This window comes from Panthera onca, chromosome B2 (genome assembly GCF_046562875.1).
Source record: "Panthera onca isolate mPanOnc1 chromosome B2, mPanOnc1 haplotype 2, whole genome shotgun sequence".
Taxonomy (NCBI): Eukaryota; Metazoa; Chordata; class Mammalia; order Carnivora; family Felidae; genus Panthera; species Panthera onca.
In genome coordinates, this window is record NC_138343.1 from 21,236,852 (window position 1) to 21,258,128 (window position 21,277).

The 21,277-nt window shown below is 51.1% G+C and overlaps 1 protein-coding gene across 7 annotated transcripts in view; it reads right to left on the reverse strand.

Moving 5' to 3' along the window:
• Positions 1 to 273: 273 nt before the first annotated feature.
• Positions 274 to 21,277, reverse strand: part of RREB1 (ras responsive element binding protein 1) — a 182,769-nt gene continuing 161,765 nt past the window's right edge. For 6 of the 7 annotated variants that reach the window (XM_060614871.2, XM_060614874.2, XM_060614868.2 and 3 more), the window contains 4 exons: positions 17,640 to 20,553; positions 10,880 to 11,044; positions 5,151 to 5,957; positions 274 to 3,769 (listed from right to left, as the gene is read on the reverse strand). In XM_060614871.2, the coding sequence (XP_060470854.1) occupies positions 3,252 to 3,769; positions 5,151 to 5,957; positions 10,880 to 11,044; positions 17,640 to 20,553 (4,404 nt within the window). In that variant the 3' untranslated portion in view covers positions 274 to 3,251. The remainder of the gene's footprint in view (positions 3,770 to 5,150; positions 5,958 to 10,879; positions 11,045 to 17,639; positions 20,554 to 21,277) is intronic. The other variant, XM_060614875.2, reaches the window with a different exon arrangement.

Genomic DNA, 21,277 nt, shown 5'->3' on the forward strand with positions numbered 1-21,277 from the left:
CTTCCCACTCTCCCACCCACCCTCCCACCTGAGCCAGCCCTGCACCTGCAGCCACGCACAGGTGGCTCTTCTTTTCACGTCTCTTCTTTTCAGAGACGCCACCTGGGGGACAGAGCTGTCTTTCGTGGGTGCCCCATGCCGAAGGGAAGAAGGCTCACAGTTCCCCTGACGGCCCTGGACACCAGCAGCCTGTCCTGCACGGGCTGCGGTTTGGGGGCTGGATAAGGTGGTGGGGTGACAGCAAATCACAGGAGGGCCGTGTGACCGGCAATCTGCCATTTTTAAAATATAACATTTATTGCTCAGATGGTTTGATACAGAACAGCTTTTCTTCTCATTTTGAATTTGGAAGTATTATACAACTGAATACAAAGAGGGACACAAAGTACCAAAACCAAACTCGTGATTCTGTTCATGTGGCATAAACCGGTTTTGTACATAACATGTAGCAGCAGTTTTTAAGTTCCCTTTAGAAAAATATGAATTCTACATATTTATTATTGTTTCCTGTTTAATGCATGGGCTGAAATCACTGGGATCAACTTCCTTCTTGAAGAAAGAGAGGCTAGAAATGAGGGGGGTTTGAAGGTATGATGCATCTTTCTGAAACTGGCATCTGACTGTCTCGTAGCTTCCCTCGGGACTGTTTGGCAAACAGCCCCGGGTTTTATATTTTGTTTTCACAGCCAGGAGTTTCATGTAGTGATTGAATCTCAGCATTGTGTCCATAAATCAAAGAGAAAAAACAAGAGAAAAAACTTGCACCTCAAAAAACTTTTCAGAAGATCCATATATATATATATATGGATATATATATATATACTTTTTTTTTTTTTTTGTAAAAGCCCTGAGAGAAGGAGAAAGAGAATCAAACAAAATGTATAGGAACAAATTAGCTGGACATGCAAACTAAACTATGATTCACCCAGAGTTTAAACAAATCACAAATTTCACAGTTTAATATTGGGGGGGGGGAAGGGGCAGAACAACAAACAAATAATACATTTCTCAACCTCACTAATAAAATGTGGCAAGACCTTATTGACTACGAGGGTACAGATGGAGGCTAAATAAAGCTTTAAATCAATAGTGATTATTGCGAGCTGTGGCCCAGCAGTTCTGCCGGGCCGTTTCCTGCTACATCTCACCGCGGCATAAAGGGTTAACTCATGGCTTCTCTCCACATGGTTGTGAGTTTTAGTGTGGAGAGTTGCAAAGAAAAACAAAACACAAGATACCCCAAATAATAACAACAAAAATAACAATAACAATCGTCATTAAAAAAAAAAAATGGAAGGGATGCACGAACTGGTTTCAACTAAGCAAACCACACTTAGTATAAAAGTGATACAGGGGATCATTGGTTCTGATTTGTATTCATCTAAATAAAACCTCGTTCTGGGTTCATACATCCCCAACACAGTTACAAATCATATATACCTCAACCTTTTTCCTTTCACATGCAAAGACGTCACTTTTCATTATCTCAAGAATATAGATCTTCCTTTGAAGTATGGGAGGTTGGAGTTTGGCCACGAGAAATCGCTAAGGAAGCGGAGAGAAAAGGGTCTGTGTGTCTCTGTGTGCATGAGTGTAAGTAAAGTGTGTGTGTGTGGGGGGGGCAGTGCTCAGGGCTAGGAGGGTCAAGGGTCCTGGGAGGGGTGGGGATGGGGGTCCTGCAGGGGGAAGGTGCGGGGGGCTGAGTGGTGGAGCAGCACAGGAGGCCCCTGGCAGCACAAGGCTCGGGCACCCTGGAGGTCTTGGCTGGAGGACTGGATGCTGAACACAAGCTCAGCTACAGTAGGATAGATTTCTTTTCACTGCTGGTGGCTACAGTGAGGGAATTCGATTACCTGTATGGGATGCTCATGGAAAAAAAAAAAAAAAAAAAAAAAAAAAAAAAAATCCTGCCTTTTTGCACCCAGGGGTTCAGGCTATTTCAGGAGCTAGAAACAGCACATTTATCGTCAAGCACCAACCCCAAATCACAGGAAGGTAAATACAAATCTATTTTTCATCTTCAATCTTGCATGTGCAGTTTTATTACCAGTAGTAGTACTTCCTCGCTTTGAAAAATGACAGTAGCACAGGCGGGTAAGGCTTGGGCTGGGTTTGACAGGAGGACCGGTAAGGGACAGGTCTCCTTGCTGCCCGACTTTCTCAGAAGCCCTGGGCGCGTGCCTCCTGCTCTCCCCTCTCTGAGCTGCTCTTCGGCCGTGTGGGAGGACCGTTCACGGCCCCTGCTGGATTCTGCAGTCATGGAAAAAAGGCTTGTCTAAGTACAGTGGAAGAGCTACCACCCAGGTGTGGGGGAGGCGGGGGGCAGATGCCCACATGGGGACCCAGCGGCAGCCCAGGTCTCCCCGGACAAATATTGCCCATTTGTTTCTGCTGACTGCAGAGACCAGCAAACTGATGAACTAATAATAATAATAATAATAATATTAATAATACATATACCAAAAGGGGGAGGGAAATCAGATATATGACATCTGTGCATGTTTTCTATAGGGTAAGTTGCCAGCATAACTCTTCTCTGCAAGTTAAGAACGGATGTCTTGACATTTGAACAGTAATACCACGGCTAACGCTGAAAACACGTACAAGGTTGAAGCTAGAATCTTTCCTGGTTTGGCTTGCACCAAATTGGAAACCTTCATCGACCACATCCTGCAACACCGAGGATCCAATCACAGCTCCACCATGTAGCAAACAGAACAAGAGAAAAGGTCTATTTGAGAAAAGAATATCTTATCCATATTTCCTCTGGTAATTTACATGAAATTCACATCATTTTCTTCCAGTTATTGGCTATGGGTATCCAAGGGTGTATTTTTTTTCTTCTGTTTCCAGCTCACAGAACATTCGTTACTATCACAGATTCGCAAGAACAAGCTCACACACACCAAATACAGAAGGTAACATTAATGCTTAAATGAAAAGGTCCTCTCCAAATAATTCATTAAAATATTTGCTTTGTTTTTCAGAAAGTCATTTTGGGAAAACACAACACCCAGGCTGACACTGAAGGACTGGTGAGTAGTTAAGGCACTCGAACTGTCCATGCTGCATCTCTCGCACGGGGATGTAAGGCTATGGCACCGGACAAGATGGCCCACTCCTGCTCATGTCACTCTCTCTCTCACTCCCCGAAAGCTGAAGGGCACTGAGAAAACCTCATGAAACATAGATTCAGGACACTTTGCTCTGCTGGCTTTGTCTGTGTGCTGGTGGGGGGACAAGACAAGCTGTCATTCCATTCCCAGGAGTGGTGAGGCACCGTCTGCAGCCAGGAGGGGATGGGTGGGCCTCTTGCCCTGCAGCTCTGGCAGGTCTTGCACGAGGGCCGCCGGGCTCTCAGGGTCTGCGTCACCCTGAGACACCTGCTCCTTGGGGCTGCCCGCTGGAGCGGCCTTGGGGGCATTCCTGCCGGCTTCAGCCTGGCTGGCACCTGCCGTCCGGCCCCCTGCCCGCTCCTCCCTGCGGCTGGGATCCTTGGTCGAGTTGGCCAGGCTCTCCTTCCGGCTCCGGGTGACGGCAACGTGGTTGCTGGCTGGTGGAGCCGATTCGGCCTCGTTTTCGGAGACAGGGTTGTTGCCGCTGTGGGTGGACTCACTCTCACTGTCCTCCTCGCCTCGCTCATCCTTGTCGCTGTCCTTCCCAAGCTGCTTGGCGTGCCTGGCTTTCTGGTGGACCCGCTGATGGCGAACCAGGCTGTGCTTCAGGGTGAAGGTCCGCTCACACGTCTGACATTTGTATGGCCTTTCTCCTGGAGCAACAGGAAAAAAGAAGTCACATCAATGGTAAGGCCACCAGTATCCAACTCTCCTCCCTACGCAAAAGCAGTAGCCATGTGAGCAGGCAAAGGGGCAGCAGGTAGCAAGGGTCAAGACCCCATACTCAGGGAAACCCTCTTATTTGTCTGAATTGGCAAAATAAGGTCATAGATATGCACGGGGCTGGCCTCAGCTTCTCTCTCCCTTTCATCCCTCAACCTAGGTTTTCCCCATAGGATGCAGGAACCAGAGTCTCAGGGTGGAAGCCTTGTGGACATCCAGACTACCCTGGAAAAAAAAAAAAAAAAAAACAAAAAAAACCTAGCGAAGGACAGCAGCAAGGTCCCTCCCATGGGGACAGGCACCACTTCCAAGGGTTGTGCAAGACAGGCAACTCCTAAGTCAAAGGTGCCAGATACTCTGTGTTCTGATACGGAGCAGCTGGGGCTTTCCCTCTTGCTCACAAATACTGAGCTGTGAGCACCTGAGAAAATTACCTGCCAGGAGCTCAAGAACCACTCTCTCCCAGGAGTCAAGCATGGGAGCCCTCCGATCCCCAGAGCCCAGGCCCTGTGGACTGCAAGGCAGAGGAGTGTGCGGGGAGTATGTGTGCACCGTGGATGCAGCAGCAGGGACGGGAGGAAAACCAAGACCAAGATGTGGGGCCTGGGTTTCTTCTGTGGAGGGGGTAGGTGGGATGTGTTTGCATCTTTTGGCTTTATAAGTACGTTTAGGTGTCTTCCTTTCTACCAGAACAATGGTCCCTGCTTTGGGGTTCCTACCTAGGGAGTTCCAGGAGGAGCAAGGACACGTGTGGAGCAAAGACACCCAGACATGCCTATGAAGCTCCTGTTCAATGATATCAGCTTGGCTGTCGTAGAGCCAAGTAACGAAAAACCCCTTGCTTTGTGCTTCAGCAGCCAGTTTTCCACCTGAGGGCTGATGAGGAAGCCCAGGTGCCTCCCACAGAGCACCTGTCCACAGGCCACACCCCCGGTCCTTCCCAGGCTCACCATGGGCCCCCAACGCCAGCACCCACATTCTTCTAGATGATTCTATGAGACAGGGCAGCCTTCGTCCCCTTTCTACAGATAGGCTGAGGCTCAGACGGCTGACCAAAATGCTCTCAAAAATATCACTGCTGAGGGCCCACCCTGCCACCTCCCTGCCAGGACCCTGTATGTTCCAACTGCTAAGAGAACAGTCTGTTAAATTCCTAGTTTATGGTGCCTGTCGCGCCCAGCAGACACACTCAGGAAACAGTCTCTGGCCATTCGGGGGAGGCGCCTCCTCCAGACCCCGACTGGCCTCCTCGCTGGAGCATGCTCCCTGCGCAGGCGCGGGAAGCGTCGCCTGGGCATGCCCCGCCCTTACCTGTGTGCGACCGCATGTGCCGAGTCAGGTCCTGCAGGGACCAGAACCTCTTGTTGCACACGCTGCACACCTTCTTCCTCTTGTCCGCCTTGCTAGCCACGCTTCTCGGGGAGTCTGTCTTTGGCTTCTTGTCATCGTCACTCTTCTCCGAGGGCTTCTTCTCGGCTACGCCCTCCCCGTCGGAGGCGCCCTCGGCCTCCTCGCCCTGCTTCTCCGCGGCTGGAGACACCTCTTCCGCCGGGGGCTCCTCCGAGGAGGGGTTGGCGGGCTTCTCCTCAGGCTCAGGAGCGGGCGGCACGGCGGGGACGGGCAGAGGGCCCTCGGCCCCTCCGCTCGCGCCCGTACCCTCCTCTCTGGGCTCCTCGCGGCCGTGGGCCTTCCGGTGGCGGCTCAGGGTCCCCAGGAACTTGAAGCTCTTGCCGCAGACATCGCAGGCGTGCTTCTGGTCCTGCTGGGCGGGGCCCCCGCTGCTCGCGGAGCCCCCTTCGCCCTCCGCCAGCTTGAAGCCCATCAGCCTGCTGGCAAGGTTGAGGTCCAGGCTCTTGTTGCTGACGGTATCTTCCTCCGGGCCGTCCGCGTCCTCGTCCCTCTCCTCCATGCTGTGCTGGTCCTCACGCTCCTGGCTCTCCCCGGCTCCCTGCTCCTCCCCGTCCCCGGCTGGTCCCCGCTGCCCCTCCTCTGCAGGGAGCTCCTCCTGGACCTGGATGGGCGCAGGGGCTCCCTCTGCTGCGGGCTGCTCTTTCTCCCGGGAGGTGAGGTCCAGCACTTCGCCCCCCACCGCTGGGGTCTCTGCGTCCGACTGGCTATCTGTGGGAGTGAGCACAGGGGCACAGGCTGAGGCCCAACGCCACCCAACACGCTCCTCCCAAGGGTCCCATTGTGACTCTCGGCTGGACCCACCACCCCCAGGCCCGTATACCAAGCCCAGCGAGGATACCTCTACCCCCACTCCTTGTTACCACTCATATCCCCAAAGGCCACGGCGAACCTGGGGTTAATTGACGAAACACACGGGTTGGGGTCACAGGGCAGGCTGCCCTCGGAGCTCCGGCCCTCCCCTTCCACTGCCCCCTAGCGGTGCCAGGCACCCTCCACGGCCACACACAGGGATGCTCAGGCCCCCAGAAGGTGTGAGCAACTCAGGGCAGCACAGACAGAAGGATCGGCGAGAGAGGAGAGTTGGTGCATTCCAGAGACTCGCAGCACTAGGGAGGTTGAGGAAGCGGAGCTGTAAGTTATTTTTCCAGTGCAAAGAGATTATACAAACATGCAACATATATAGGACCACTGCCCGAACATAGTACCTGCTGAGCGACTCACAGAAAATGGCCCAAAGCATGTATTCTGTGCCATGGCACACGCGCTCCCGTCCGAAGGCTAACTGCCGGGTAGAATTCCAAGGCAGGAGATGCATGCACACCTGGAGGCCTCCCTGGCTGCTGTGAGGACCCCACGCAGTGAGTGGAAACACTTCCTATCTCTTCATTTGTTCCCGCCTATCCACCCTCCATAGGAAAGCGAGACGTGGCAAGTCTACTAGTTTCTAATGACCTTCGTAAGGGATGGCACTGGGGCAGCACCAATGACACAGAACAGACCACAGTATTTCTCACAAGCACCATCTTCTCTTCATTCAGGTTGAATACGGACTTAATGACTTCTTTATGTGCTATGACCCCGAGGCTGTCTGCTGAGACCTACTATTTAATTCTAGATCCAATATCTTAGGGCAGGGATTCGGAAATTCCTCAATTAGGGTGACAGAGCCCATTGTTTCCTGGCTCCTAGGTCAGATGCACCTGCCTCATGATGCCGATCTCGGATCACAGTGCCTGAGCCAGCAGATTCAGGCACCTAACCTGGACCCTCACTTGAGGTGACCAGACATATCACCATGTCCATCACTGAGTCACCCACTCCATTTGCCATCAAGGCAGTCCTGGGGCTGGGGGTGAAGGAGCTGGTCTTACCCTTGTTGTGGTCACTCCTGCCTGGGGCTTTTGGCTTATGTACAACCATCTACACGGCACTCCCACTTACATAATTTCATTGGTTTTGTTCTGACTGCACCTTTTGGCAGCCACTGTTTATCTCAAGAGGCTTCAGAAGGAAACACATATGTGTGGTGTGGATATAAGATTTCTGTCAATAAGTGATTTTATAAATTATCCAAAAGTTAAAAAAAATTATCCAAAAATTTAAAGAAGACTCCTGAGATATACACACCAATGTCTTAGGTCTTATTAACTAAAACTATATGCCCATTTTTGGAAATCATTCCAATGGGGAGCATCTATTAAATGGATTTTGGTATAAGCTCTACCAAAAAAAAAAAAAAAAAAAAAAAAAAAAAAAAAAAAAAAAAGCATAGAATGCTCAGTTTCTTAAAAAAAAAGCTTAATCTCTGGTTACTTCCTATTTGTCCCAGTATGTTCTAGGCAGTTTTGCTTATTATTTTTTTTCACCAAAGAACATGGGTTATTTTCAAGTTTCACTGCAGATCATATTTAAGATGATCTTGAAATAAAAATCATGACTTCTGAAACGAAACCCAAGTAAATATGCTAATATCAGATTGTTCTCATTCCCCCCGTCCTTCCTTCCTTAGCTCATCCTGTATCTAGTGAACAAAAGGAGGCTTGACTGTGCTCTACCAAACTTCCACTAGGGGGAGTGTTTTAACAGGGCAGTCCCGTACCCTTGAAGTTCTAGCAACTCCAACTGATTTTTATTAGTGATTCCTGGCAACAGTAGACTTAGCTTCTCATTTCATGGATATCCAGCTTCTAATGCCTGCCAGGTCCTATTTTGATCCCCACCTTCGTCAACTGCCTACACTTTCAAATGCAGCTAGTACAACCGGTGACTTTTATAAGCAGTGTTACTCTGTTCTCTTGTCTCTCCCAGTCCCTCATTCATGATGCTAAATCTAAGAAAATTGCTAGCGGAAGCGGGAATCCTGCGTGCACCAGTAGATAACAAACCCACAGCTCCTGCTACAGGGAAAGGGGAGACTTTCAGGTCAGTGCCACAATGAAATATCTATTGCTTCCTAGAAATTCTATGCTACTCAGCTGATGTGACCAACTACCAGCCTAAATACCCAATCTGACTGGGCAGGGGCACAGCTGTTGAGGAAGCTGCTGTATTTCACCTGCCCAGAAGCACTTCCTGTGGTGCGCTGGCACGCGGACTCCTGGACTGCTTAGGGCGGCCACTGTTAAGAACAGTGTAAAACCTTCCATGTTTCTACTGATTTACAAAGTGACATGCATGTGCCCACAAGTATGAAGGCTCCCACAGGCATCACCCAAAAAAGAACCACGAATATCCCCCAAAGGCAAAGTGGGCTAGGGAACCTCTCTGCCATGAGAAAGTGAGTAAAGAGCTTCGGTTTAATCATCGATGTGCCCCTTAAGCCAGAACTGCCCCTTGGTAGCATTGTTAGCATTCCTTTTGGGGGGGGGGGGGGAATCTAGGGCATATGTTCCTGAAAGAACTTATGTGATTGAAAAGGTCAGACTTATGTTATAAAACAAATTTAGGGACTTTAACCTAGGCATATAAACCTAGAAAACCTCTCAAGAACTTCCTTGGTCATTTCCTGCCTTTTTTTTTTTGGTTTTGTTATGTTTTTAAAAATGGTCTTTCTCCAAAGCCTCACTTTTAACTTCACGGGAGGGAGCCCCAAAAGCACCCCATACCCCCACCGTGCTCACCTGGGTTCGAAACTTTCCTTGAAATCACTCAACTCCACCTCCCTGACCCCTCTGTCCTTGCCTCTTTCTTACTATGTATGGATTGTGACCACAATTAAACCAAACATTTATTTTCTCTGGTTTCACATTACAGCTTTCAGTGAATTTTCTTTTTCCAGAGGCTTTGTCCCTTAAAGAAACCCTACACAACTTCCAGGATGGGCTGGAGGCGGGGCTCTGATGGGATGTGGAAAAACAGAACTTACAACTGCAAATTTAAAAACTACACCCACAACGTAAAATCTGGCACTGAACCAAAGCTAAGATGTGTATTTGAATTAGCTTTGTGTCTGCAGGCTCCTATAGCTGTCCAGAGGTCAGGAGATCTGGGTTCTGTGTTCCTCCAGAGGATCAAGAAGCTGAATGCAAAATGTGCATCTGGCAACTTTGAGAAACCGAGAGCTCCCCTTAACCTCCTCGATGATCCACTCCTGCCCCTCTTCTGGAACAACTGTGGGTGGAATCACACGGCTGCTTTCCTAAACCAGGCTTTGAGAAAATGTTCAGGGGCTACCAGGTGACACAGTGGCCGGCTGTTAAACATTAAGAGTGATCACCCGCAGCAAATTCCGCCAGCGTCGCTGTGGGTTTCCTGGGGGCTGAACAGCGGAAATCTGGCTCATAGGGATCCAAGTTATGGCAAGGTTCCATGGGTGTCTGTATCTTTCTTTACCCCAATATCCTGGCAAGTGATGTAGAAATGGAAGCTGGAGGGAGGAGCCAGCAAGCTGGCTTATATTTTTATACCCTTAGAGGGTTTGATCTTAACCAAAGGGCCTGGCACTTCAGGGCTTGGAGGAGGTACAGGGAAAAAGCAGAAGTTCCACATCGATTCCTCTTCCTGGAAATGCTACCCATTCAGATGTGCCCCTCTCCCCCCTGTAACTTAGGGACAGGTGGGCTGGGGAAAGGGGGACTTCCAGACAACAGAGCTCCCATCCTCACCCAAATCTGAGGGAGACAGACACAGGGCACAATTATACCCCCTGGAAAAATGCATCTTGGGGAGACCCTCTTTGGGTTTGAGCAGTGGGGAAATGTCAAGCTTTCTCGATTTGCAGGATCAAATCCATGCTGGTTACTAACCAATGGCCAACTAGCCATGTAGGTAAGTAACCTGCAGTAGCCAATTTTCTGATCTGTTTGTTTTGGGGGGTGAGAGGCACAGGACCCCAGCACTTGGAGACGATGGAATGTACTGAATAGAGGACAGGAGTAAATACAGAAGCTGTAAGGGAAAAAAACAAAAAGGTGGCAGGAGACGCACTGAGCAGCCGTTAATTGCTCTGTAGGGGCTGGAGGAAGGAAGCACATATCAGCACATGAGAATAATACCCGGATTCAGGTCAAGCAGAGATGTGATTAAAGAAAGGACATGCAGAGTGCTTTTTCAAACAAGACAAAAGTTTTTTGTTTTTTTTTTTTTTTTTTACTGGGAAGAGAGTTATTGAAGAGAAAAACACCCCCACCCCACACACCCCTCCCCGTTGAGGGCTGGGCATCACTACTTCCTGAAACACCCTGACATCTGAGTGAGCCCATCTCTGCTCTGGAGGATGCGGCGGAGGCTGGGGTTTGAGAAAACACCACCCCGCGCCAGTAAGGTTTCATATCCCTTTTAGACGGGATACTACCAAGAGCTAGAACTGTACCCCCAACCTCACACCCCACTTCCAGAGGGACCGACAGCAGGAACAGACGTGTCCGCTGGTGGAGGAGGGGGGGGCGGTGAGGGGCACAGATCTTCCCTAGTGGCTCAGAAAAGCGATCTGGGGGCATGGTCAGTGTTTCCCCAGTCCCCATCCTGCTGCATTTCCCAGTCCTCGGCAGGGCCCACGTCTACGGCAACTGCCGAGTCCTACAGAGAAATGAGGAAGGCAGCCTGCCACACGCGTGCGAGGCTGGCCAGCGGGGCTCTCCGAGCTGCCCTCCTCTGTCCCTCTCCTCCGCTCCGTCACCCGGAAGCACTACCTGTGCTATCATGGGGTCCAACATCACTCTCTTTTGACTGGGGGATAAGCCCGTTTCTTCTCAGGGAACAGTTGGTAACTCCGTGTTTGCGCAATTGGTGGCGTTCACAGTTAGATTTGGTAGAAAAGAAGGCATCGCATTTTTGACAAGGGAAGGGTTTCTGACCTGAAGCAGGAAAAAAAATATATATTTATCTGGCTTTCTACTGTAACGAAAAAGAAAAGTTGCTTTCCATTCATTCTTCTGGGGTAACTGGCATTTGTCCCCCCGCCCCCCACCCTCCACCCCTTCCTTTAAAACACACACACACACACACACACACACACACACACACACACACACACTTAAAAAAATACTGATACCACATCAATAACTCAAATGAGATCTTCCCTTGAGTGAAATGGAATGAAGGTTTTGTCTTCAAAATACTAGAAGTTAACAACGAAACCAAGATGTTTAAAGTAAAACAGCAGCATTACAGTCGAAAATCTTAAGAAACACAACAACCAAAAAGAGTGAGTGAAGGGATTTTAGAGCAGAGCCAGGAAACACCTAGAGTCTGTCACAAGGAGAAGCCGCCTCTTGGTAAGGGCTGATATGGCAAGTACTACAGACGCTGGTGGGTCAAACTGGAATCTTGGGCCCCTGGACGTGTCTTTGGGAGCCGCTCCTGGCTTCCTGGTCTAGCTGGGTGCGGCCTGCCCACAGTAGACTGGAGGCAGGGAAAGGGGCTGAGACAGTCCTACAGTGACCTCTGCCCAAGCTCACTGTGGTCCTAGCGGGCAAGGCAGAGGAGGTCCGCTCCTTGCATTAAAGGGTCTTTGTTCCCCTTGCTGGAGTACACAGTGACCAACAAATAACTGAGTCTGTGTTAGATCAGCTGCTCCAGGCCTGCCTGGCTGCCTGTGAAGAGAAGTGGCTGAGTGGGCCCTCTGCACCCCCACTCCACACTGGGGTAACTCCTGAGACAGAAGTAACCTGATTTGCTTTGCTGGTCTTATCCTTCCACTTCAATTCCTTTTGTACTGTAAACACAATACTTCAACATGCGGACCAGGCTCTTCTGCAACGTGTCCTGGGTGCGTGTGGATGGATGTGCAGAGAAAACAAGGGTAAGGAGGATGGCGAGCAGGAAGGGGACAAGGGAAGGGATTAGGTGAGCTTCAGGAGAGAGAAGGTGGAGGTAAATCATTTACTCTATCGCAGGCTTCTTCTGCTTTCCCCCACAATTGCTAAGGTCCTGGTGTCTGATTCTACAAGAGAACAGGTTTTGTGTACTAACAAACACCACTTCAGAGCTGCAGCCTGGCATGTTTGCCTTGTAACCTTGGGACTGCCACAATCAAATGCACGTGTCAAAAACTGGCAGCAAAGTTAACCAGCACAACCCCCTCAAAACACCAATCATAGAGGCCCTTCAACCTCCCGGTTACTATCAACGGATGCCCAAACTAGTGCAGGTGACAGGCCTGGGCACTCACTGTGACCGGAACGCAAGGGCCTGGCGCCTGGGATTATTTAGCACAAGGGGACGGGGGAATTAGCACTGCACACCACACAACTCCAGGGGGAGCTGTTCACACAGAGCACGCTGGTGTGCAACCCCACACAGCCAGAATCGCTGCCCTGCCAAGTTCTAGCACCAGCAGCAATCCCAAGAAAGGGGACGTCCCTTCCCTCCTGAGCTGCAAAATTCGGCTTCAGAATCACTAGTGCAGCTTTTTAAGAATGCAGATGCCTGGAACAATCAAAGACCACGGAAGGAGAAACGCACAGATCTGACATGTGTGCTTTTAAGGAACTCACATGGGACCTACAGGATAAAAAAGTGGAGAACCCACTGACCCCTTGAAAGCTTCCCTCCACATAGCCCAGTGGGTGTTTCTGCTAAGTCGTAAAACTGACAAAAATGAAAAACAAAAACAACTCGCCTTTACATGAAGACTAGTTTTTTGTTGTTTTTTTTTTATGGTGCACGCTTCACGTTATTCTTGCTTTTCACTAAAAACTGAATAGAATCTTTAACAACTGTTAAAGTTTTAAGTAACAACTTTAACAACTGTCACTGTTTTAAGTAAGAAAAACACTTGAAATGTTTTATTATCAAAGGCGACATCATGGCTTCTCTGAGGCCAGGCAGTGAGGGAGAGAATTAGCGGAGAGCAAAACAAGTCAGAAGCTATGAGGATGAACTAGATAATTCTCAATTTGAAATAAAACAATCGGCTGCTTGCTTCTTCCCATGACAAGATTTCCTCTGGCATTTTCCACACTGGTAAATGCTTCACTTTTACAGCTGGGTTTGGACAGCCAGGTTCATGCCCCATGATGAAGATTCATACACTAAATTCAGACAACGGCCCAAAGATGTCAGAGTACTGTATTGGGTTATGAAGAGTCTCAAAGTGACAACAGGAATCTTTAAAAATTTATCTCTCTCTGCATAAGCCTTACATTCACTTGTTCATTCACTCTCTCGTTTATTTTTACTGCTGTACAACTGACACACGCAAGCCTTACATTTTTTAAATAGTAGTGTGCTCTCTGATTGCATGGACAGAGAAAAACACGAACACTTCCAATATTTTTTCATCAGATAGGTTTCCCCAAAACTTGTTGATGGGTAATTTACACGGAAAAGTATCAAATGATGTCACTTACTTGGTTAGCTGCCACAAATTACTGCTTTAGCAGAGGTGTTTCTAAATGTACCTGTGACCACAAGAAGTTATCTTTGCACCAAAGACTCACGACCTCCCTCCACCTCCAGCAGGAGCCATAAAAACCATCAGCTAGCCAGCGTCATGCTCTACTCTCAGAGAGCAGTCAGGAAAAGGGGGAAACCGTGTACTACGTGATGCTATCTGGCCTGCTGGGGCCATCAGGAGCAGAAGAATGAAGAGTGAGAGTAAGTTTGAGAACTCAGCTTCATACCCTCAGACTTCTTTCCATTGCCCTCCACCCTCGTGGGGAAAGCTTCTTTCTGTATTTGACAGAAGGCTGGCTGGGCAAAAATGGCCAAGGCCGCCATTTTCAGAAAGTGAAAAGTAGCCAGCGTCACTGGTGTCCAAGGCACTTTCCACGCTGAGCTTTGCCCATCTTAACTGGTTTCAAACTCTGACGCCAGTTGCCCGTGAGCAGCGGGTAGCACAGGTGAGGGTGGAGGGCCTCAGGTCGGCAAAGAAGAGGCGCTAGAATCAACTGCGAGAATCCCAAAATGTCAGAGCTTGGGGGGGGGAGGAGGGAGTTTCAGTCATTTCAGGGTCCTGACTCCTTCATTTTGGGAGAAAAGGGACTGAAAGGGGAGGAAGATGGGGATGAGCAGAAACGGGCCAGCTGCATTTTCTGGTACTCTCTCGGCCTGTGGCCTAAATGAAGGGGAAAAGGAAGGGACAGTGGACTGTCCTCTCCCCAAGAGGCAACGCTCTTCAGCAGAGAAGGCAAGGAACCAGGAACCGTCCCTACTCACCAGCACACAGGCTAGGAAAATAGTGCAAGGAAGGAACTCGGCTGTGCATGGAGAGCTCACCAGGGCAGATGAAACAGGATGGCAGACGCCAGCTTCCTTCTGAGACACAATCCCTAGAACCCGAGCCCTGTGCCCCTTGCCTGAGCCACAGCGAGCCCCACTGGACACAAAACATCTGGTCTACCTAATGCTGCCCATCTAGGAGACAACTTACTGGCATTATGATCGTTCTGTGTGTTTGCCAAGAGGTCACGAGGAGGTGGACTCTTGAGACACATACGTGGTTTTGCTTAAAGGCGATCTAAACCCAGACACTGCTCAAAGCTAGATTTCAACACTTAAAAAAAAGGCTTCTTTCCTGTATAACACTTTTGTTTACAGGGCCATTTCAGAACTGAGTTTAGTTTCTGTGCTCATACACATGAGCCTCAGTTTTATTCCCAAGTTTCCGGAGGGAGCATGTCACAGAAAGCTAGGGAGCCAAGGCACAGGCAGCTGGGGGATTCTTCAATAGCTGAGCGTCTACCAGGAAAACACCAGTCTGTGGGAAGAGTGGGTGGGTCAGATGATTTCCCAGGCTCTGTCCAGCTGTGACACTCGATGAATGGAAAACGTTCTAACACAACACCAGACACAACAGCCAAGTGCTCTATAAAATTATTTAACAGAGGTGATGCTGAGACTGTCAATGGAAGCTGAAGCAAGTAAAACAGCAAAGGAAATTAACAGAGCCCAGTGGGCGTCAGCTTTATACAGTGTCTGTGTGTGTGGCTAGTACTATCCTGAGGTCATTCAGTCTGATTACTAGGATCCTGGTCCATATCTCTGTTCACCTTATCTCCAGCCCCTTGCCAGCCTTCTGCCCTGGTACATGTCAGGATATGACGGCAGAAGCAGGCATGCCCTATACACCTGCCAACAGAGAACCAGCAGCCACATACCTCGGTTGTGGGGCAGCTGCAGGGAACTTGACCCTGGCTTTGAACTCGAGCTCTAAGACCACGGGCAAGTTACTCAGCCTCTCTAAGCCTTCATTTCCTCGCTTCAAGATGTGGACAACATCGCCCTCATGGGATGGTCATGAGGACTAGCTCTGGAATGTTTCTCGACCAACCCCGAGTGCTCCCCTCAAGTTAAGGCCAGCAACCCTCACTAGAAGGACATGGGATTGTCACGTGGTACGACAGGAGGTCATGGATGGGGCTCCAACAGACACAGCTGCCAAGGGTCTAGTAACTGGAGAAGTGGCAGAACATGTTTATATTTATGTCTACCCCACCCTACTCCATCATAAACAAGCCTCCCATCTTCCTTGCTGCTTCCAGATGCTACCAGACTTTACACCAACTAGGACATTTTGGCATTCGAAAGCCAGACAATTGAAATGACTGCTTTCACAAGTGGGAACTCAGATGAGGCACCTGTGAGACGTGGGCACAATTCTTGAAAGGAAATGCCAGCTGCTCCAGTCCTATTAGGAAGACTGGTGGTTCACTGGGAAGGGCGGAGGGGACGGCATCAGGGGAGTGTAGAGGAGGTGGCATGGTGAGAGTCACATGCATCGTGAGATCCAGCCACCTGCTTTCTGGAAAGTGGTAGCAGAAGCACGCACTTCTCCAAAGGCTCTGCAGGTGACAAACAAGTGTCACCCAAAAAGAGTGGCAAGAGACCTCTGCGTGGGGCACCTCCTGTTCAAGATGTGTCTTCTTTTCTGTCTTAGAACTGTTACTCTGTCAGGCTTCAATGATCTCAAAGGAAAAGAAAATGGCAGCCTGAGAAGGCAGCACACACTTGAGAAATCTAGAAGTTCTGGTTCCTGTTACATATTTGAGTCCTCCGTGGGCAGGTACTCCTGGTTTGCTGCCACTGGAGTCTCCGGTTTGAGCCCCTGTCTCTCACCCCAGAGAGAAAGGATGCATCTCAGAGAGACTTGCTCTCCCCTCCCTCGTGAGTAGAAACAGCCAGCCATGGGCGTCTCTGAGGCTTCTGTGACAATCAACCTTTTGGAATGAAGCCTTTCCCACCTGAGTACAAAGCGTGGCTCACACATAGTTCCCCGCTACCTTCTCCTCACCACCGTAAGCCTTGTAACTGACTGGGGTTGTCAGATCTAGCAACCAAAAACAGTTAAATTGAATTTCCAATAAATGACAAATCAGTTTTTAGTCTATCCTCAATGTTGCATATTTAACCTGTGCTAAAAGTTATTTGCTTTTTATCTGAAATTTATGTTTACCTAGCATCCAGTATTTTATCTGGCAATCCTGTATTATGCAATTCTTTATTTGGTTTTAGGTCCCACCATTAGTATTTGGGTGGTAATCTCCAAAAAGTTAAGGATCTCACCCAATTTACGTCTACTTCGATGACATAAACCATGTATAAATATTCAGTAAATCAGGATTAAGACAAGAGCGAATGGTCATGTGACTATTAGAAGTACCTGGTATAAAATTACTTAAAACGTATCCTTTCAGGGGCCCTTGGGTGGCGTCTGTTAAGTCAGTGAAGCCACTGACTCTTGGTTTTGGCTCACGACACGATCTTGCGGTTCTGTGAGTTCAAGACCCAAGTCCGGCTCTGTGCTGGCAGCACAGAGCCTGCTTGGGACTATCTCTGCTCCTCCCCCACTCACACTGTCTCTCTCTCTCCCAAAATAAATAAGCTTAAAAAAAATGTATCCTCTTAAATAAGCTTTTTAAAAGTCAACATATAGAAACTAACATTTGAAAAACACTTTGGGATATATCTTTTTGGCAATATGAAGTCTGCAATATTCCCTTTAAGAATATATGGAGTCAAAAGAACTTCACAGAATGTTCAAAGTCTTAAAACGTTGAGGAATCTGGGACGGACTTTCTCCTGCCAAAGCACCAATACCTCAATACCGAGTTCCACTTCTCCCTAGCTGCCTCCTGTGGGGAACCAAGTGATCTTGCTACATCCTCCTGAAGGGCCGAGGCAGATGCAAGTGAATGATCCAATGGGCCCAGGACCATTTTCACCCCCCAAACACCAACATTCAACACTGCCTTCACCAGCAGCTCCTCGAAGGCCGAGACACTAGGAATAGGTCATTGTGGTTACAAGGGCACGGGGGGAAAACCCGCTGGCATCACCAGGCAAGCCCCCTGCTTCAGAGACTGAGGCTGAAGAGAAGCTAGAAATGGGGCCATGGGAAAAGGGTCCCACACTTTTGACCCCACCTCCTGTTCTCCCCATCCCTGGGGCCGGCCAGGCCACAGCCTCCCTTCTGGGAAGTAGCACTCGGGGCCTGGTGGGCCCTCTTACCAGTGTGTGTGAGCATGTGCCTCTGGAGGGAGCTGGCCCAGGGGAAGACCCGGGGGCAGTGGGGACAGTTGATCTTCTGCAGGCAGTTGGCGTAGGAATTCCGCTTCACCCTCAGCAGCTTGTCTTCGGGGGGGCTGCCCTGCTCCTCGTCACTGGGCCCATTGTGGTCGGCGGGGGCTCCGGCCACCTCGTCCTGAGCGTCGTCCTCTGCGCTCTGTAGAAACGGACTGAACTTGTTGGTGTCCGTAGTGGCCAGCATCTTTTCAATGCTGGCAAACTCCCCACTGGAGTCCAGGTCCACCCCGCCGCTGCCGGAGCGGGGCCGGCTCCGCACCCCCTTTTTCCGGCCCCTCTTCTTGGACAAACCCACGGGCCCCTGCTCGGTGGGGGAGGCTGCTTCTGGGCTGTTGGCAGGAGGCGACGGGTCGCTGGATTCTTTTGGGCTGGTGGTGTTGGTGGGGGCGGTGGCGGCTCTGGGGACAGGACTTCCTAAGCCGTCAGGAGCCGCGCTATTGCTGCTAGTGCTCGCGGGCCCCGGCTCTGTCACCTTAGCTTTCAGCAAGGTGGGGGCCGAGGACACAGATGAGATGATCTGGGCGATGGAAGCCAGTGGGGGCAGCTCCTCCGTCACGGGGGGCTTTGGCAAGAGCAGAGGGGGCTTGGGGCGCAGCGGCCGCAACAGTGCCGGGCTGCTGAGGAGGGTGGAATTGCCCAAGATGGGGGAGCTGCTGACCAGAGCTGAGGAGTAGATGGGGACAGCAAGCTGAACAGAGCCCTGCAGGGGCTGAGCGTGTGCTTCCAGAGTGGTAGCTGCGGAGGCCGGAGCTGCAGGGGCCACGGGTTTTTCCAGGATCCCGCTGGGCCCCAAAGTCACTGGCAGGGTAGGGCACGGTGGAGGACCGGGAGAGGGCCGCTCATCGCTCCCTGGTTCCTGCTCAGGCTTCTTGACTTCGGCAGGAGCAGCTGTATCCTTGTCTCCTTTCCTGAAGTTCTTGGGGATGGACAGGTCGATGGGCTCCATGGAGCAGTCGTAGGGGGCTGAGGAGGTGGGGCTCAGGAAAAAGGCGGCATTCTCCTGCTTCACCTGGACCAGGGCCAGGCCCTTCTGGGAAAAGTCCAGGGGCTCGTTGAAATCCACTGCGAAGTTGCTGGCAGGCTCCAACTTGACTGAGACATGGGGAGGCAGAGGCTGGGAGGCGCCCCCGTGGAGAAAGCCGTTCTGGGGCTCCAGGAAGGTGGCCAGCGGTTTTCGTTCACCAAAGGTCCCGCCGCCGTCCTCGATCCTCCCCGAGGCCTCGACGGGCGCCTCGGCCGGGCTCAGGCCGTCGGCCGCCAGGACGTAGCTCTCGATGTCGTGCTCGGGCACGTGCAGGTGCTGCTTCAGGATGTGGTGGATGCAGTTGCGCTTGGCGGAGAAGGCGGCGCTGCACTCCTTGCACTCGAAGGGCTTGCGGCCCTTGGGGCAGCCGCCCAGGCCGCGGCCACAGTGCGTGCGCATGTGTACGCGCAGCGCGCGGTAGTGCTTCAGGTCCTCGCCGCACAGCCGGCACACCGTGTCCGGGGAGCAGAAGGCGTCCACCATCTCGGCGGCGCTGCTGGTCACGTACTCGATGTTCTTCTCGATGTCCTTGCGGGTGGCCTTGAGGTGCTTCTTGCGCAGGTGCCGCTCGCAGTTGGCCTTGACGGTGAAGGGGTAGTGGCAGATCTTGCAGATGTAGGGCCGTTCACCGCTGTGCGTCCGCAGGTGGCGGATGAGCGCGGCCTTGTCGGCGGCGATGTAGTCGCAGATGTTGCACTGGTATGGTGAGATGCCCAGGTGGGAGCGCACGTGGGCGCGCAGCACCCCCGAGAAGGCGAACACCTGGTTGCAGAAGCGGCAGGGGTAGAGCACCTTGCGCATGGCCGGCGTCTTCTTGCTGCCGGGCCCCGTCATGATGGCCTTGAGGTCACCCTCCGTTATCTCCTGCTTGATCTTGGCCTCCATGCTCAGGGGCAGCAGGGCCTCGATGATGCTGTCTTGCTCCAGCTGGGTCTTCATCTCGGCCTGGCCGGGCAGCTCTATCCGCGGCTGCTGCAGGAAGAGCTGCGTGGCCGTGTCTGGCTGGGCTCCGGCCTGGGACTGTAGCAGGTGGGCATTGGGGACCGCCTCCACGGGGGCTTTGAGGAGCTTCAGGGGCGGTGGGGGGAGGCTGGGGCTGATGCAGCCCGGGGAGGCCTGCTGGGCATTGAGGAGAGGGGGTGGTGTGGAGGTGGCCACCACCGTCCGTGGGGTGACCAGGGGCTTTGGCTTCAGAGGGGGCATATGTTTGAAAATGGCCTGCAGAGGGGCAGCAGGGGCCTTGGAGAGAGGCGGAAGACTGATCTGAGGTGGGGCGGAGGCCGCCATCTTCAGAATCTGCTGGATGTCAGCCAGCTCGATGGCGGACTCGCCGGAGATGGGCTTGACCACAATACTACTGTCGGGCTGGATGATGAAGCCCTTCTGGAAGGGCTGCAGGGACAGGTGCTTCATGCTCTCCTTGGTAGCCGGGAGGACCGTGAGAGAGCCGCCCAGGGAAGCAGCTTCGAAAGGAGACAGACTCAGCATGTTGGTGCAGCCGGGGTCCTGAGGTAGCTGACACCTGAGTGTGTGGAGCTGTATTGCTTGGTTGTCATCCGGCAGGGGCTCCTCAGCGGGGGCAGGCCTGACGTCTTTGGTGTGCTGCAGGCCCAGCAAGGCCAGGAAGACCTTCTGGTCCAGGGCGTCACCAGGCAGGGTCTTGGCCTGCAGCCTGTCCCGTCCCTGGTCCGTGGCGACATGGGTCTGCTTGTGCAGGGTGAGCGAGGAGAGCATGGGGAATGCTTTGTCACATGTGTCGCAGACAAAACGGTGCTGTTCGCTGATGCACCTTCGTAGGTTTGTTTCACACCAGGCCTGTGTGGAAGGCGGGTTGGCAAAAGCAAGGGAATAAGGAGGATTTAAAAATAATCACTACCCCGAGATGCAGAAAGTATCTGTTATATAGCTGCCCCAGTACCCAGCCTCTCTCTGTACTATCTAAGGAGTTGGCCTCCCCCTGCTTGCTAATTCCTGTCCCTAGGCTGAATAAGGAAGACCACAAAGCACCTTAAACATCATATTGCTTGACAAATGACATCAATCCCTGGGGTATCTCAGAGAAGCAATGAAATACAGTTAAGTAATAATAACACGAGGGGCACTGCCTGGGAAGGGGCCTGAGGCTGTGCCATCTGCAGGGAGGGTTGTGTGGGTGTATACGTGTGGGCGTATACATGTGGGTGTATACATATGGAATAACCCATTACCCTTGAGGCTTCTGTGCCTTAAGAGTTTCACTGTTGACATCCTCGATCTCAATTTTTAAAATTGAAAAAAAAAAAAAAAGTTTCAAAGTAGTTTTCAGTAGGCAGGGAACAAATATGGTTCAGGTTAATAATGACCCAAAACATTTTTAATAGAAAGTACCACACTGGAAATATTTACCTGTAATGTGGATATTAAAGAAATATTTAAGAAAACAAATTCAGTTCAGATAGGGGTGGGAGTGGGGGTGGTGAGCACTTCACAAATTTAAATCCAAACGCCCAAGAATGGGCAAAAGGCATCGATGAGCTAGACTCTTACACAAGGTGGTAAG